Source organism: Nerophis ophidion, linkage group LG05 (genome assembly GCF_033978795.1).
Source record: "Nerophis ophidion isolate RoL-2023_Sa linkage group LG05, RoL_Noph_v1.0, whole genome shotgun sequence".
NCBI lineage: Eukaryota > Metazoa > Chordata > Actinopteri > Syngnathiformes > Syngnathidae > Nerophis > Nerophis ophidion.
Genome location: NC_084615.1, coordinates 9,496,148 through 9,512,527, shown reverse-complemented (window position 1 = coordinate 9,512,527; position 16,380 = coordinate 9,496,148). Strand labels below are relative to the sequence as shown.

Sequence of the window (16,380 nt, the reverse complement as noted above, 5' to 3'; positions counted from 1 at the left end):
AGCAAGTACCGTAAGTTTTGTGGGGTATTTTGAGTCATGTTTTTATTGCGCAATATGGCAGCATTATTAACTGGTGAGTTGAGTGGTAGTACTAATAAGTCATGGCCCAAAAAATATTGTCACACCTGCTTTTCTGTCAGATAATGCACCACTTCTCCCAGAAAATGATCTGGTATTCACATGTTTTAGTTTGCATTGGAACAACACCCAACACCCCCCAAAAGTGCCAAATACTATATTTTACACAAGAACTCCAAAAATGGAGTTGTTGGTACCTTTTCAAAATTGTAAGAAATAGTTGTATTCTAAGCATGTGAAGCTCCTTAAATTTGTAATTAAACTCACCTGTTGCTGGCAATATAGAAACCACACTTTTAGCCAGTTAAAATGGAGAAAATTTGACTCAAACTTTTGTGTTGTTTGTACCACACTGAGCATGAAGAAAGACGAGGAAAGGACTCTCAGAAGATTTGAGAACCAAGAATGTGGAAAAGCCTGGACAATCTCGAGGCTACAAGTCCATCCCCGCAGATCTAAATGTTCCTGTGTCTACTGTGCGCAATGTCATCAAGCAGGCACTGTAGCTAACCATGCTTCGTAACGGATCAGAACACTCAAACGAGGAGGACTTCGGGTGGTATTCGTGCCCATGCCTGACACCTCATAAAGCCTCACAAAGTCTTCGTCTTTGTCCACCAAATTTCAAGCAACCAATCTTTGGCTCAATCAATCAATGTTTATTTATATAGCCCCAAATCACAAATGTCTCAAAGGACTGCACAAATCATTACGACTACAACATCCTCGGAAGAACCCACAAAAGGGCAAGGAAAACTCACACCCAGTGGGCAGGGAGAATTCACATCCAGTGGGACGCCAGTGACAATGCTGACTATGAGAAACCTTGGATAGGACCTCAGATGTGGGCAACCCCCCCCTCTAGGGGACCGAAAGCAATGGATGTCGAGCGGGTCCAACATGATATTGTGAAAGTTCAATCCATAGTGGCTCCAATACAGCCGCGAGAGTTCAGTTCAAGCGGATCCAAGACAGCAGCGAGAGTCGCGTCCACAGGAAACCATCTCAAGCGGAGGCGGATCAGCAGCGTAGAGATGTCCCCAACCGATACACAGGCGAGCGGTCCATCCTGGGTCTCGGCTCTGGACAGCCAGTACTTCATCCATGGTCATCGGACCGGACCCCCTCCACAAGGGAGGGGGGGACATAGGAGAAAGAAAAGAAGCGGCAGATCAACTGGTCTAAAAAGGAGGTCTATTTAAAGGCTAGAGTATACAGATGAGTTTTAAGGTGAGACTTAAATGCTTTTACTGAGGTAGCATCTCGAACTGTTACCGGGAGGGCATTCCAGAGTACTGGAGCCCGAACGGAAAACGCTCTATAGCCCGCAGACTTTTTTTGGGCTCTAGGAATCACTAATAAGCCGGTTGGCTCATTTAACTGCGTTACTATTAATCTGTCCTCGTTTCCCTCCCCGAAAAGGCCTTGAACCTGATCCGTTCCTGGCGCTTGTCCCCTTGACATGGAGGCGGTGTCGGTCCGAGTGTGATGATGCCGGCCGAGCGGGTGATTCAGCCATGTGCGGCCAGGTGGGGACTCGTGGGCGTCCTGTTTCCCTGAGTTATGTGATAGCCCGAGTTTCATTGCGTGTGTCGGACGTGCGTCCTCCCCTGCAGCGCATTTGGACTGAAGGTCCCGAGGCGGACAAATGGACCAGTGTGGTGACATCTTTGTGCGAGGAATTATGTAGGCCGCAGGATACTTCTTCTTCTCTATCCTTCTTGGTCAAGATGATCCCAATACTCTGCCTGGCCATGCTGCTACCTTCAGGTAAGAATTGAAACATGTATTCTCCCATGGCTTAAAGTCCTGGATCGTGATCACTTTTAAAATGATTGCTTAATTTTATTGTTGCATGTGTGATGTTGTGCAGGATTGGTCCTACATAAAGTAAATATATCATGCAGTTGTCAACCTACTGACCAACCAGTCTCAAAGATGTGTTTTGGATGTTCTGAAAGGTAATCCCCTGTTTGTACCTGCAGTGGTCCACTCAGCACAGGGTCAATATGCCCACAAGCTGCTCAACGACTTAATGGACAACTATTCCAGCGCCCTGCGGCCCGTGGAGGACACGGACCGAGCACTTAACGTCACTTTGCAGATCACGCTCTCCCAGATCAAAGATATGGTGAGACTTGCCTTAATCCTAAGTACAAATGTAAAAAAAAAAAAATACAGCACCATTGAGTGAGGCAGGCTTTTGTTGACATTATGTTAAAGCAGTGGAGTCCAAACTTTTTGCCCCAGGGGCAGATTGGGTTAAGGAAATGTGGCCATGGGACAAAATCCGTGTGTGTGTGTGTGTGTGTACATATATAATATATATTAGGGATGCACCGAAATGAAAATTTGTGGCCGAATACCGAATAATGAATGCAGTTTTTCGCAGTTTGTCACAATTTTTTTAATATTGCATAAATAGCCTAGAATAAATATTTAGACATGTTTTTCAAATAAAGTAATTTTTGTATTGAATATTGACATTTTTTTTAATATTCCAGTAGCCTTTGCTTTTCCAAAAAAGCACAAAGTTTTTCATTTACATGAGGCCTTCAAACAAAACATGCATTCCCCAAAAAAATAAAGTGGATAAACCCACAACGAATGAATTATTGTCCTTTTGGCAAAAGTCTGCTTAGCCACAGTAGATATGCAAATAATGTAAACAGAAGGCTCAAGTAAATCTCAATTAAGTGTGTGCTTGTAACCTCATACACTTATACAGGTAGCCTACACAACAGGCTAATAATGTAAACAGAGGCCCCACTAAATCTCAATAAGTGTGTGCTTGTAACCTCTTAAACTTATACAGGTACACAACATATCCCAACGTCACTGCACGTTGGTTGATTGCGTCACCGCGTCAAAAAATTGCGTCACACGCCACTATTCGGCCTTGTTTTTAAGTCATTCCACCGAAGGCCGAATGTGGCTTTTTTTGCCATATTCGGCCGAATATATTCGGTTACCAATTAATCGGTGCGTCCCTAATATATATATATATATATATACGCAACCATATACAGTGGGGCAAAAAAGTATTTAGTCAGCCACCGATTGTGCAAGTTCTCCCACTTAAAATGATGACAGAGGTCTGTAATTTTCATTGGGCGGTATAGCTCGGTTGGCAACTTGGGGGTTGCAGGTTCGATTCCCACTTCGGCCATCCTAGTCACTGCCGTTGTGTCCTTGGGCAAGACACTTTACCCACATGCTCCCAGTGCCACCCACACTGGTTTAAATGTAACTTAGATATTGAGTTTCACTATGTAAAGGGCTTTGAGTCACTAGTGAAAAGCGCTATATAAATATAATTCACAATTCACATCATAGGTACACTTCAACTGTGAGAGACAGAATGTGAAAGAAAAAAAATCCAGGAATTCACATTGGAGTTTTTACAAGCCTTCATCTTGGTAGGTTCAAAGACAGCTTTTGTCTTCTCGCCGCTAACTCATTTCAACACAAAATATTGTGATAACTTACATACAATTATTCTAACACCCATTCAACCTGATGGAGTCTGATAGGCGCTGCAAAGAGAAAAGTACGAAACTGCCCCAAGATAGGTGTGCCAAGCTTGTGGCATCGTATTCAAAGAGACTTGTCTTGAGGCTTTAATGGCTGCCAAAGGTGCATCAACAAAGTATTGGGAAAAGGGCCTGAATACTTGATTTTTAAGTATTTTATTTTTTGATGAATTTGCAAAAATGAAGACATTTCTTTTTTCTTTCTATTAAAGGGGCACATTATCACAATTTCAAAAGGGTTAAAAACAATAAAAATCAGTTCCCAGTGGCTTGTTGTATTTTTTGAATTTTTTTTCAAAATTTTACCGGTCTCGGAATATCCCTAAATAAAGCTTTAAAGTGCCTTATTTTCGCTCTCTGCGAAGACACTGGCCATTTCCCTGTGACGTCACACAGTGCTGCCAATGTAAACAAACAATGGGAATACCACAGCAAGATATAGCGACATTAGCTCGGATTCAAACTCGGATTTCAGCGACTTAAGCGATTCAACAGATTACGCATGTATTGAAACAGATGGTTGGAGTATGAAAGTATTGAAGAAGAAACTGAAGCTATTGAGCGAATAGCTTTTGACGCTATTCATAGCCATAGCATGGCCGAATAGCTGCGTTAGCATCGCCGGTAAAATGTGCGGACCAAACGATCAGGACTTTCGCATCTTTTGACACTGGAGCAACTTAAATCCGTCGATTGGTAAGTGTTTTTTTCGCATTAAATGTGGGTGGAAGGAAACGTAATACAGTTGCAAATGCATCTACAGGTTATCCATACATCTCTGTGCCATGTCTGCTTTAGCACCGCCGGTAAATAGCATGTTAGCATCGATTAGCGTAGCATGTTAGCATCGATTAGCTGGCAGTCAAAATCAACAAAACTCACCTTTTTGATTTCGTTGACTATTGTTGCAAATGCATCTGCAGGTTATCCATACATCTCTGTGCCATGTCTGCCTTAGCATCGCCGGTAAAATGTGGAGAAACTCCAGCACATTCAATGGGGGTCTGGCGGCAGACACTTTGGCATCTTCGGGCCAGTGGTGCAACTTGAATCCCTCCCTGTTAGTGTTGTTACACCCTCCGACAACACACCGACGAGGCATGATGTCTCCAAGGTTCCAAAAAATAGTCCAAAAAACGGAAAATAACAGAGCTGTGACCCGGTGTTTGTAATGTGTTGAAAATGAAAATGGTGGGTGTGTTACCTCGGCGACGTCACATTCTGACGTCATCGCCTCCAGCGCGATAAACAGAAAGGCGTTTAATTCGCCAAAATTCACCCATTTAGAGTTCGGAAATCGGTTAAAAAAATATATGGTCTTTTTTCTGCACCATCAAGGTATATATTGACGCTTACTTAGGTCTGCTGATAATGTTCCCCTTTAAGATAGGGTGCTCAGTGTTTATTAATGAGAAGTAAAATTTACTTTTTTGATTTTAGCAAATGGCCGCAATCAAACATTTAGACGGGTCCGAACACTTTCCGTACCCTCTATCTGAAAGTTGAACTCCTACTTTGTTTACTTTTTAAATGCACCAAACATGTATACATGTGGCGAGTGTCTTGCATTTTTCCCATCATGCATTGTAAGGTGTAATTTTGACATTTTTATGGTGCTTGGACATTCTTTTTCTATAATATCCACAGAGTTCAGTGATCAAGTTCTTGTTTTTTGAGAAAGTCAGTGACTTCACTATTAAAGTGGGTGACATTGTTATCACCAGAAAAGATGAGATCACCTACCTAGGTTCCATTTTAGAGGCTAATCCTTTCTGTGATGAAATGGCAACCAGGGTCATCAAAAAGGTCAACCAGCGAACAAGATTTCTCTACAGAATCTCCTCTCTGGTCAACAAAAGCACTATGAAGATACGAGCGGGAACTCTCTTTCAACCCTTTTTCGATTATGCATGCACCTCCTGGTACCCCAGCACCTCCAAAACCCTCAAATCTAGACTCCAAACATCCCAGAACAAGTTTGTCAGGTTACTTTTAGACCTCCACCCTAGATCACACCTCACTCCTACCTACTTCTCTAAAGTAGGCTGGCTCAGGGTGGTGGACCGGATAAAACAACTTGCACTGAGCCTAGTCTATAAAATCCGCTACACCTCCCTGATACCGAAGTACTTGTCAAACTACTTCCAGAACGTAAATGACCGCCATAACCACAACACCAGGGGGAGCTCCACACACCACGTTAAACCCAGATTCTGATCCAACAAAGGTCTTAACTCATTCTCCTTCTATGCCACATCAATGTGGAATGCACTCTCAACAGGTGTAAAAAGAGTGCATCTCTATCCCCCTTCAAAACCTCACTAAAAGAACACCTCCAGGCAACTTCAACCCTAAACTAACACCCTCCCCCCTCTAGGGGACCGAAAGCAATGGATGTCGAGCGGGTCTAACATGATACTGTGAAAGTTCAATCCATAGTGGCTCCAACACAGCCGCGAGAGTTCAGTTCAAAGCGGATCCAAGACAGCAGCGAGAGTCCCGTCCACAGGAAACCATCTCAAGCGGAGGCGGATCAGCAGCGTAGAGATGTCCCCAACCGATACACAGGCGAGCGGTCCATCCTGGGTCCCGACGAGCGGTCCATCCTGGCTCTCGACTCTGGACAGCCAGTACTTCATCCATGGTCATCGGACCGGACCCCCTCCACAAGGGAGGGGGGGACATAGGAGAAAAAAGAAAAGAAGGGGCAGATCAACTGGTCTAAAAAGGAGGTCTATTTAAAGGCTAGAGTATACAGATGAGTTTTAAGGTGAGACTTAAATGCTTCTACTGAGGTAGCATCTCAAACTGTTACCGGGAGGGCATTCCAGAGTACTGGAGCCCGAACGGAAAACGCTCTATAGCCCGCAGACTTTTTTTGGGCTCTAGGAATCACTAATAAGCCGGAGTCTTTTGAACGCAGATTTCTTGCTGGGACATATGGTACAATACAATCGGCAAGATAGGATGGAGCTAGACCGTGTAGTATTTTATACGTAAGTAGTAAAACCTTAAAGTCACATCTTAAGTGCACAGGAAGCCAGTGCAGGTGAGCCAGTACAGGCGTAATGTGATCAAACTTTCTTGTTCTTGTCAAAAGTCTAGCAGCCACATTTTGTACCAACTGTAATCTTTTAATGCTAGACATGGGGAGACCCGAAAATAATACGTTACAGTAATCGAGACGAGACGTAACAAACTCATGGATAATGATCTCGGCGTCTTTAGCTGACAAAATGGAGCGAATTTTAGCGATATTACGGAGACGAAAGAAGGCCGTTTTAGTAACGCTTTTAATGTGTGACTCAAAGGAGAGAGTTGGGTCGAAGATAATACCCAGATATCTTACCGAGTCACCTTGTTTTATTATTTGGTTTTCAAATGTTAAAGTTGTATTATTAAATAGAGGTCGGTGTCCAACAGGACCGATAATCAGCATTTCCGGTTTTTTTGCGTTAAGTTGCAAAAAAATTAGCGGACATCCATTGTTTAATTTCATTAAGACACGCCTCCAGCTGACTACAATCCGGCGTGTTGGTCAGCTTTAGGGGCATGTAGAGTTGGGTGTCATCAGCATAGCAGTGAAAGCTAACACCGTATTTGCGTATGATGTCACCTAGCGGCAGCATGTAGATGCTGAAGAGTGCAGGGCCAAGAACCGAACCCTGGGGAACTCCACACGTTACCTTAACATAGTCCGAGGTCATACTGTTATGGGAGACGCATTGCACTCTGTCAGTAAGATAAGAGTTAAACCAAGACAGGGCTAAGTCTGACATACCAATTTGTGTTTTGATATGCTCTAATAAAATATTATGCCACATCAATATGGAATGCACTCCCAACAGGTGTAAAAAGAGTGCATCTCTATCCTCCTTCAAAACCTCACTAAAAGAACACCTACAGGCAACTTCAACCCTAAACTAACACCCTCCCCCCTCCACATCCCACCCCCCGGATTGTAAATAATGTAAATAATTCAATGTATATACTCTGATGATGATTACCTTGTGTAATGACTGTATTATGCTAATAGTACATATTTATACCATGAATTGATTAACGTGGACCCCGACTTAAACAATTTGAAAAACTTATTCAGGTCAATCAATCAATCAATTTTTATTTATATAGCCCCAGATCACAAATGTCTCAAAGGACTGCACAAATCATTACGACTACAACATCCTCGGAAGAACCCACAAAAGGGCCAGGAAAACTCACACCCAGTGGGCAGGGAGAATTCACATCCAGTGGGACGCCAGTGACAATGCTGACTATGAGAAACCTTGGAGAGGACCTCAGATGTGGGCAACCCCCCACCCTCTAGGGGACCGAAAGCAATGGATGTCGAGCGGGTCTAACATGATACTGTGAAAGTTCAATCCATAGTGGCTCCAACACAGCCGCGAGAGTTCAGTTCAAAGCGGATCCAAGACAGCAGCGAGAGTCCCGTCCACAGGAAACCATCTCAAGCGGAGGCGGATCAGCAGCAGTAGAGATGTCCCCAACCGATACACAGGCGAGCGGTCCATCCTGGGTCTCGACTCTGGACAGCCAGTACTTCATCCATGGTCATCGGACCGGACCCCCTCCACAAGGGAGGGGGGGGGGGGACATAGGAGAAAAAAGAAAAGAAGCGGCAGATCAACTGGTCTAAAAAGGAGGTCTATTTAAAGGCTAGAGTATACAGATGAGTTTTAAGGTGAGACTTAAATGCTTCTACTGAGGTAGCATCTCGAACTGTTACCGGGATGGCATTCCAGAGTACTGGAGCCCGAACGGAAAACGCTCTATAGCCCGCAGACTTTTTTTGGGCACTAGGAATCACTAATAAGCCGGAGTCTTTTGAACGCAGATTTCTTGCCGGGACATATGGTACAATACAATCGGCAAGATAGGATGGAGCTAGACCGTGTAGTATTTTATACGTAAGTAATAAAACCTTAAAGTCACATCTTTAGTGCACAGGAAGCCAGTGCAGGTGAGCCAGTACAGGCGTAATATGATCAAACTTTCTTGTTCTTGTCTTGTGTCACCATTTAGTGGGCTAGAATCTTTATTAAAAAAAACTCCACCTCTTGCAGGATGAACTGAAGAAAGTTCAGGCCGTGCGGGCCGTAGTTTGGACATCAATGATTAAAGTTTCAATAGTGACTGCACAGTGTGCAGCCATTAAAGTAGTTAAATGAAAAGCATGGTACAGGTTGAGCTTACTGTTACTCAGCTGGATCAGGTTGGCCATCAGATGCACTTGTCTATGGAGGACTAATAGCAGAATAACTTAGTGTTGAAGTATCCTGTTACAAAAATGGGTTCTCCCAAGTTTTCTGATATAACCTTACATTAAGGTCTGCATCGAGACGAAAAAGTGATGATGTGTTTGTGGAAGCTCTCTCTTCTACTCTTGGCGCATTGTCACAATGTACTTTGTATGACTACTGTTTTGTGTGTGCAGGATGAGAGAAACCAGGTGTTGGTGGCCTACCTGTGGATAAGACAGAGGTGGCATGACGCTTACCTGACGTGGAATAAAGAGGACTATGACGGACTGGAGATCATCCACATCCCCAGCAACCTGGTATGGAGGCCGGACCTTGTCCTCTATAACAAGTAAGCCCGTATGTCACGCGTGCTAAACTCAATACGTAACGGTTCAACCCTTGTGTAATGTTCATATTGTTGTGACTCAGCCAGCGTTTGTGGGTCCGATGGACCCCTTGCATTTTGTGGCTTTAAATGCCTTACAATCAAACACTTTTATGTTAAAATACTGAACACATGTTTACCTTATCCCAATAAACATCCATCCATCCCATCCATTTTCTACCGCTTATTCCCTTTTGGGGTTGCGGGGGGCGCTGGCGCCTATCTCAGCTACAATCGGGCGGAAGGCGGGGTACACCCTGGACAAGTCGCCACCACATCGCAGGGCCAACACAGATAGACAGACAACATTCACACTCACATTCACACTCTAGGGCCAATTTAGTGTTGCCAATCAACCTATCCCCAGGTGCATGTCTTTGGAAGTGGGAGGAAGCCGGAGTACCCGGAGGGAACCCACGCATTCACGGGGAGAACATGCAAACTCCACACAGAAAGATCCCGAGCCTGGATTTGAACCCAGGACTGCAGGACCTCCGTATTGTGAGGCAGTCGCACTAACCCCTCTTCCACCGTGAAGCCCCCAATAAAAATCTGATCAGTATTTTAACATAATGTGTTTGACTGTGAAGCATTAAAAGCCACAAAATCCAAGGGGTCCATCAGACCCCAAAACGCTGGCTGAGTGACAACAATATGAACGTTGCACGGATAATTTCTCCACCAGTTTCTGCATTTGACGGGGATTCTTCTTTTTTGTTTGTGCACCTGCGGTTCCCACACAAGGTTGCAACATTTGTCAACACTGTCTGCTCTCATTTTCTCGCACATATTAGCCTCTGATGTTCTGTGTACCTACACTCTCTCCTCGTGTGTGTGTGTGTGTGTGTGTGTGTTACACAGTACATCAATTTCCACACTTCTATTAGCCCCGGGTCCAGTGGACCTGGACATCTTATATGTAATAGAAATGTGTAGAAGGTGGTGTATGGTATGTGTGTAGTCATTAAATATGTATTCTGATATATATTCTTCACAGAAAATAAGCCAAAGTCAGTGAGTCTCAGTTTGAAAAACTGATTAATGGTAACATTTTTCTTTTAATAAAAAATGAAAACGGGTCCCACAGACCCGAACACCACACAAGGATATATTTACCCAAGTAATGGTTAAAGTAAAAAATATACAGTACAAGCCAAAAGTTTGGACACACCTTCTCATTTCAATGCGTTTTCTTTATTATCATGACTATTTACATTGTCACTGAAGGCATCAACATTTTGACACTTGTGAAGTGGAAAACCATTTCAGGTGACTACATCTTGAAGCTAATTAAGAGAATTCCAAGAGTCGGCAAAGCAGTAGTCGGAGCAAAGGGTGGCTATTTTGGATGAAACTAGAACATAAAACATGTTTTTAGTTATTTCACCTTTTTTTGGTAAGTACATAACTCTACATGTGTTCATTCATTGTTTTGATGCCTTCAGTGACAACCTACAGTGTAAATAGTCATGAAAACACATTAGGATAGGATAAATGATAAATGGGTTGTACTTGTATAGCGCTTTTCTACTTTCAAGGTACTCAAAGCGCTTTGACACTACTTCCACATTTACCCATTCACACACACATTCACACACTGATGGAGGGAGCTGCCATGCAAGGCGCTAACCAGCACCCATCAGGAGCAAGGGTGAAGTGTCTTGCTCAGGACACAACGGACGTGACGAGGTTGGTACTAGGTGGGGATTGAACCAGGGACCCTCGGGTTGCGCACGGCCACTCTTCCACTGCGCCACGCCGTCATGAGACAGGTTAGTTTTACCCCACTGATGATGCGCTGGCGCAAAAGCAATATTGCAACAACACAGATTACAAATGCAACAACACATCATCAGTGGGGCAAAACCAACCTATCTCACGACGGTCTAAACCCAGCTCATGTTCACCATTACTGGGTGAACCATCCAACGCTTGGTGAATTTTACTTCACGATCATAGGAAGAGCCGACATCATATGATCAAAAAGCAACGTCGCTATTTTTGCTTTGCTCCCTCTGAACTGTTTAGTGGTCTGATTGGAGACAGCTGGGACAATTAACAGTTCAAGCGATGTGATTGGAGCAGAGTTTTAAGGTGAGACTTAAATGCTTCTACTGAGGTAGCATCTCCAACTGTTACCGGGAGGGCATTCCAGAGTACTGGAGCCTGAACGGAAAACGCTCTATAGCCCGCAGACTTTTTATGGGCTCTAGGAATCACTAATAAGCCGGAGTCTTTTGAACGCAGATTTCTTGCCGGGACATACGGTACAATACAATCGGCAAGATAGGATGGAGCTAGACCGTGTAGTATTTTATACGTAAGTAGTAAAACCCTAAAGTCACATCTTAAGTGCACAGGAAGCTAGTGCAGGTGAGCCAGTACAGGCGTAATATGATCAAACTTTCTTGTTCTTGTCAAAAGTCTAGCAGCCGCATTTTGTACCAACTGTAATCTTTTAATGCTAGACATGGGGAGACCCGAAAATAATACGTTACAGTAATCGAGACGAGACGAGACGTAACAAACGCATGGATAATGATCTCAGCGTCTTTAGTGGACAAAATGGAGCGAATTTTAGCGATATTACGGAGATGAAAGAAGGCCGTTTTTGTAACGCTTTTAATGTGTGACTCAAAGGAGAGAGTTGGGTCGAAGATAATACCCAGATTTTTTACAGAGTCACCTTGTTTTATTTGGTTGTCAAATGTTAAAGTTGTATTTTTAAATAGAGGTCGGTGTCTACCAGGACCGATAATCAGCATTTCCGTTTTTTTGGCGTTAAGTTGCAAAAAAATAGCGGACATCCATTGTTTAATTTCATTAAGACACGCCTTCAGCTGACTACAATCCGGCGTGTTGGTCAGCTTTAGGGGCATGTAGAGTTGGGTGTCATCAGCATAACAGTGAAAGCTAATACCGTATTTGCGTATGATGTCACCTAGCGGCAGCATATAGATGCTGAAGAGTGCAGGGCCAAGGACCGAACCCTGGGGAACTCCACACGTTACCTTAACATAGTCCGAGGTCATATTGTTATGGGAGACGCACTGCACCCTGTCAGTAAGATAAGAGTTAAACCAAGACAGGGCTAAGTCTGACATACCAATTCGTGTTTTGATACGCTCTAATAAAATATTATGATCGACGGTATCGAAAGCAGCGATAAGATCGAGGAGCAGCAACATAGATGACACATCAGAATCCATCGTTAGCAATAGACCATTAGTCATTTTTGCGAGGGCTGTCTCAGTAGAGTGATTTGCCCTGAAACCGGATTGAAAGGTTTCACATAGATTGTTAGACGCTAAGTGTTCATTTAGCTGCTCTGCAACAATTTTTTCGAGGATTTTCGAAATAAAGGGAAGGTGAGACACCGGTCGGTAGTTTACCATGAGGTCAGGATCGAGGTTAGGTCTTTTAAGAAGAGGATGAATAACCGCTTTTTTGAATGCTAGGGGAACAGTGCCCGAGGAGAGTGATACGTTTATAATATTTAGCACTGATGGACCTAATAATACGAAAAGCTCCTTGATAAATTTCCCAGGAAGTGGGTCAAGTAAACATGTTGTTTGTTTTATTCCATTTACACGTTGTAACAATTCTTCTAATGTTATTTCATCAAAACGAGAGAAACTATTTTGGATATTTGCAGTATCCGCCGTATATACAGTCGTATCTGTGTTAATATAACCCTGTTGTAGCTGGGACGCATTGTCTTTAATCTCCTTTCTAATAAGTTCAATTTTCTTATTAAAGAACTTCATAAAGTCATCTGCCGAATGGGTGGAGCTACTGGAAGGAGTCCCTTGTTGGGTTAGCGATGCTACTGTACTAAACAAAAATTTTGGATCGTTTTTATTAATCCGGATGAGATTTGAGTAATAATTAATTTTAACTAAGGTAAGCATGCGTTTATAAGTTATTAAACTATCACTCCATGCTTGATGGTGCACCTCAAGTTTAGTCGTGCGCCATTTGCGTTCCAGCTTTCTACATAATAATTTCTGAGCTCTAGTTTCTTCTGTAAACCATGGCGTACGCCTTTTTGGAGCCTTTTTTTAACTTTAGCGGTGCTATGTTATCAATGGTTTCGCGCAGGGCGTTGTTAAAGTTGTTAGTGAGGTTATCAATAGAGCCCACATACTTTGGGAATGGTGCCATTACCGAGGGCAGTAGGTCAGCAAGAGTCGTCGTTGTGGCCGTATTAATGTTGCGGCTGCTATAGCAGTTATTATTATTATTAGCTTGCCGAACATGAGTCTGAACTTCGAATTTTATAAAGTAATGATCGGACATTACTTTAGTATACGGGAGTATCATAACTTTGGAAACGGTGATACCTCTGACAAGCACTAGGTCTATCATATTACCGCTGCGACTTTAGTGGTCAATTGTATGGAATATGTACTGTACTGTGCAATCTACTAATAAAACTTTGAATCAATCAATCAAATGAACAGTTTTTTTTGCTCCCGCTATGAAAATATTACATTTGTAAATTCATACTTGGGGAAAATGTATTTACCACGGCTAGACCTGGAACCAACTAAAAGCAATAATGGAAGGTTTACTGTAAAGTATACTACTATTATGTATGATTGGCTTCGGGAACCTGAGTGCGTGCATAAAAGACACAACCAACAAAAACGTAGTTCAAGTACACTAATAACTAAATAATAATAATTAATATAATACATAAATGTATTAATTTATTAGTTATGTAAAGAGTTGTATTTGCTGTACTATAAATACTCACATATGAACAGAAAAAATACATTGAAAGGTACAAGATAACGTCCAAAGTTATGAAAAGGCAAAACAAATGTTGATACTGCAGGTTCAAGGGGGAAAGAAAAAAATATCCCATACGGCAGTGAAGCCAATTAATTGAGGATGTAAACAAAACATAATAAATGGGCAAAAACTGTGAAAAAACCCGAATGTTTTAGACCAGGGGTCGGCAAGCCAACATGTTGAATGAGCCATATTGGACCAAAAATACAAAAAAACAGATCTGTCTGTAGCCGCTTAAAACTGCCAAAAGTATAGATGTGTGTGCCCAAGTTAACGGAATTGATTAACGTGAACCCGGACTTAAACAAGTTGAAAAACTTATTCGGGTGTTACCATTTAGTGGTCAATTGTACGGAATATGAAATGAACTCTGCAATCTACTTATAAAAGTTTCAATCAATCAAAGGAAAGGACAGGCTGTCTTCTTCTAACAGATTTATTTCAATCTTTGCAAGTTGGGTAATGTTTGCTGTGGTCTGGAACAACACGTCACACAATCAGAAATGCAGCCAATATTACATACAGATAATGTGTCATGAGACATTCATGAGACCCCTTTTTATTTTTTATTAAAAGAAAAATCATACAATTACTCAATTTTTCAAATTGATACTCATTGACTTTGGCTCATTTTCTGTGAAGAACATATATTGGAATACATACAGTATTGAATGACCACACACCACACCCCCCCCCACACACACACACACACACATTTCTATTACATAGAAGTGTGGAAATTGAAGTTCTGTGCGAATATTCTCTCCTATTGCAATTGTACTATTTTTTTCAGCTATAGTTACATGAATCATTAGTAATGTAGCAGCCTAGTTTTGAATAGCAGGGTCCCTGCTATCACATGTTAATAAAAATACAACATTTACATAATAAAAGTCAACTACAGGCTTCCCAAATGCTGTAATAAATTAAGCGTGATGAGTTGACTTGAAACTGTTTAATGTTGCACTTTTTATATGTAGAACAAAGGTTTTTTCATTTTATTTAATCAAAGCAACAACTTGAGGCTGTTTAATGTGGATTAACGTGGGCAGAATTATTATAGTGTTCCCAATGTTTAAAGGATAGAGCCATTGTTTACAAATTTGGTAAATAAATAACCAAAAAGTTTTTATTTTGTTGTTTTCTTACTGTACCGAAAATAAACCGAACCGTGACCTCTAAACCGAGGTACGTACTGAACCGAAATTTTTGTGTACCGTTACACCCCTAATATATGTATAATATATATATATATATATATATATATATATATGTATATATAATATAATATATGAAATACTTGACTCTTAACCACACCCCCCACCTTCCGAAATCGGAGGTCTGAAGGTTGGCAAGTATGGGTCCAGTTGTTCAGTTTGACAGCTCTTTGCATTTGAATTGTTAACGTCGCCTCTTCCAGCTGTGCCCGGCCATCGAGCCCCACCTCAACACACAGTAGCTGAAGTTAATATATTAAAGAGTCCACCCAATTCTTTGGCATCATTATGGCGACACAGTACAAAAACCATGACACAGTACAAAAACAACACCTTCTAATACTTTCTCTGCCGGTCCAGGGCTGATGATGCATTGTCTGGGCCCATGGACACCAACGTGAAACTGCGCTACAATGGAGAGATCACCTGGGATGCCCCCGCCATCACCAAGAGCTCCTGCGTGGTGGACGTCTCCTACTTCCCCTTTGACAGCCAGCAATGTAACCTGACCTTCGGATCCTGGACCTACAATGGAAACCAGGTATGAGGATGTTGTACGTTACAACAAAATGTTTGCAGATGGATATTTGTAAACATTTTAGGTGTCATCACACTGACAGTTCCAGTAATTGGTGGCAGTTTTGCATTGGGGACCCATACAGTTTGTTACTTTATTCTCCTTTTTAATTTGTATTAGTATTTAATAAAGATACATTTTTGGTATATATATTAAAAAATTAGATATAAATATAAAAAAATACGTATATATATATCTTAATTATTCTACTGAGCACTCATCCATTGTTTATGGGGTGAAATTGAATTAAATTCAATTTATAATATTTGTAATAAATACACACATTTTTAAAATAGTCATTGCACATTTATTTGCATTTGTAAATGAATAATTTATAAATGGGGCGGTATAGCTCGGTTGGTAGAAGGGCCGTGCCAGCAACTTCAGGGTTCCAGGATCGATCCCCGCTTTCGCCATCCTAGTCACTGCCGTTGTGTCCTTGGGCAAGACACTTTACCCACCTGCTCCCAGTACCACACGCTGGTTTGAATGTAACTTAGATATTGGGTTTCACTATGTAAAAGTGCTT

The 16,380-nt window shown here is 42.0% G+C and overlaps 1 protein-coding gene across 2 annotated transcripts in view; it reads left to right on the top strand.

Annotated features, from left to right (window-relative positions):
* Positions 1-1,221: 1,221 nt before the first annotated feature.
* LOC133552325 (neuronal acetylcholine receptor subunit alpha-9-II) overlaps positions 1,222-16,380 on the top strand; it is a 21,051-nt gene continuing 5,892 nt past the window's right edge. Inside the window, exons 1-5 of one of the 2 annotated variants that reach the window (XM_061899549.1) lie at positions 1,222-1,607; positions 1,695-1,848; positions 2,064-2,209; positions 9,070-9,224; positions 15,635-15,815. In XM_061899549.1, coding sequence (XP_061755533.1) covers positions 1,596-1,607; positions 1,695-1,848; positions 2,064-2,209; positions 9,070-9,224; positions 15,635-15,815 — 648 coding nt within the window. In that variant the 5' untranslated portion in view covers positions 1,222-1,595. Of the gene's footprint in view, positions 1,849-2,063; positions 2,210-9,069; positions 9,225-15,634; positions 15,816-16,380 lie in introns of both variants that reach the window. The other variant, XM_061899548.1, reaches the window with a different exon arrangement.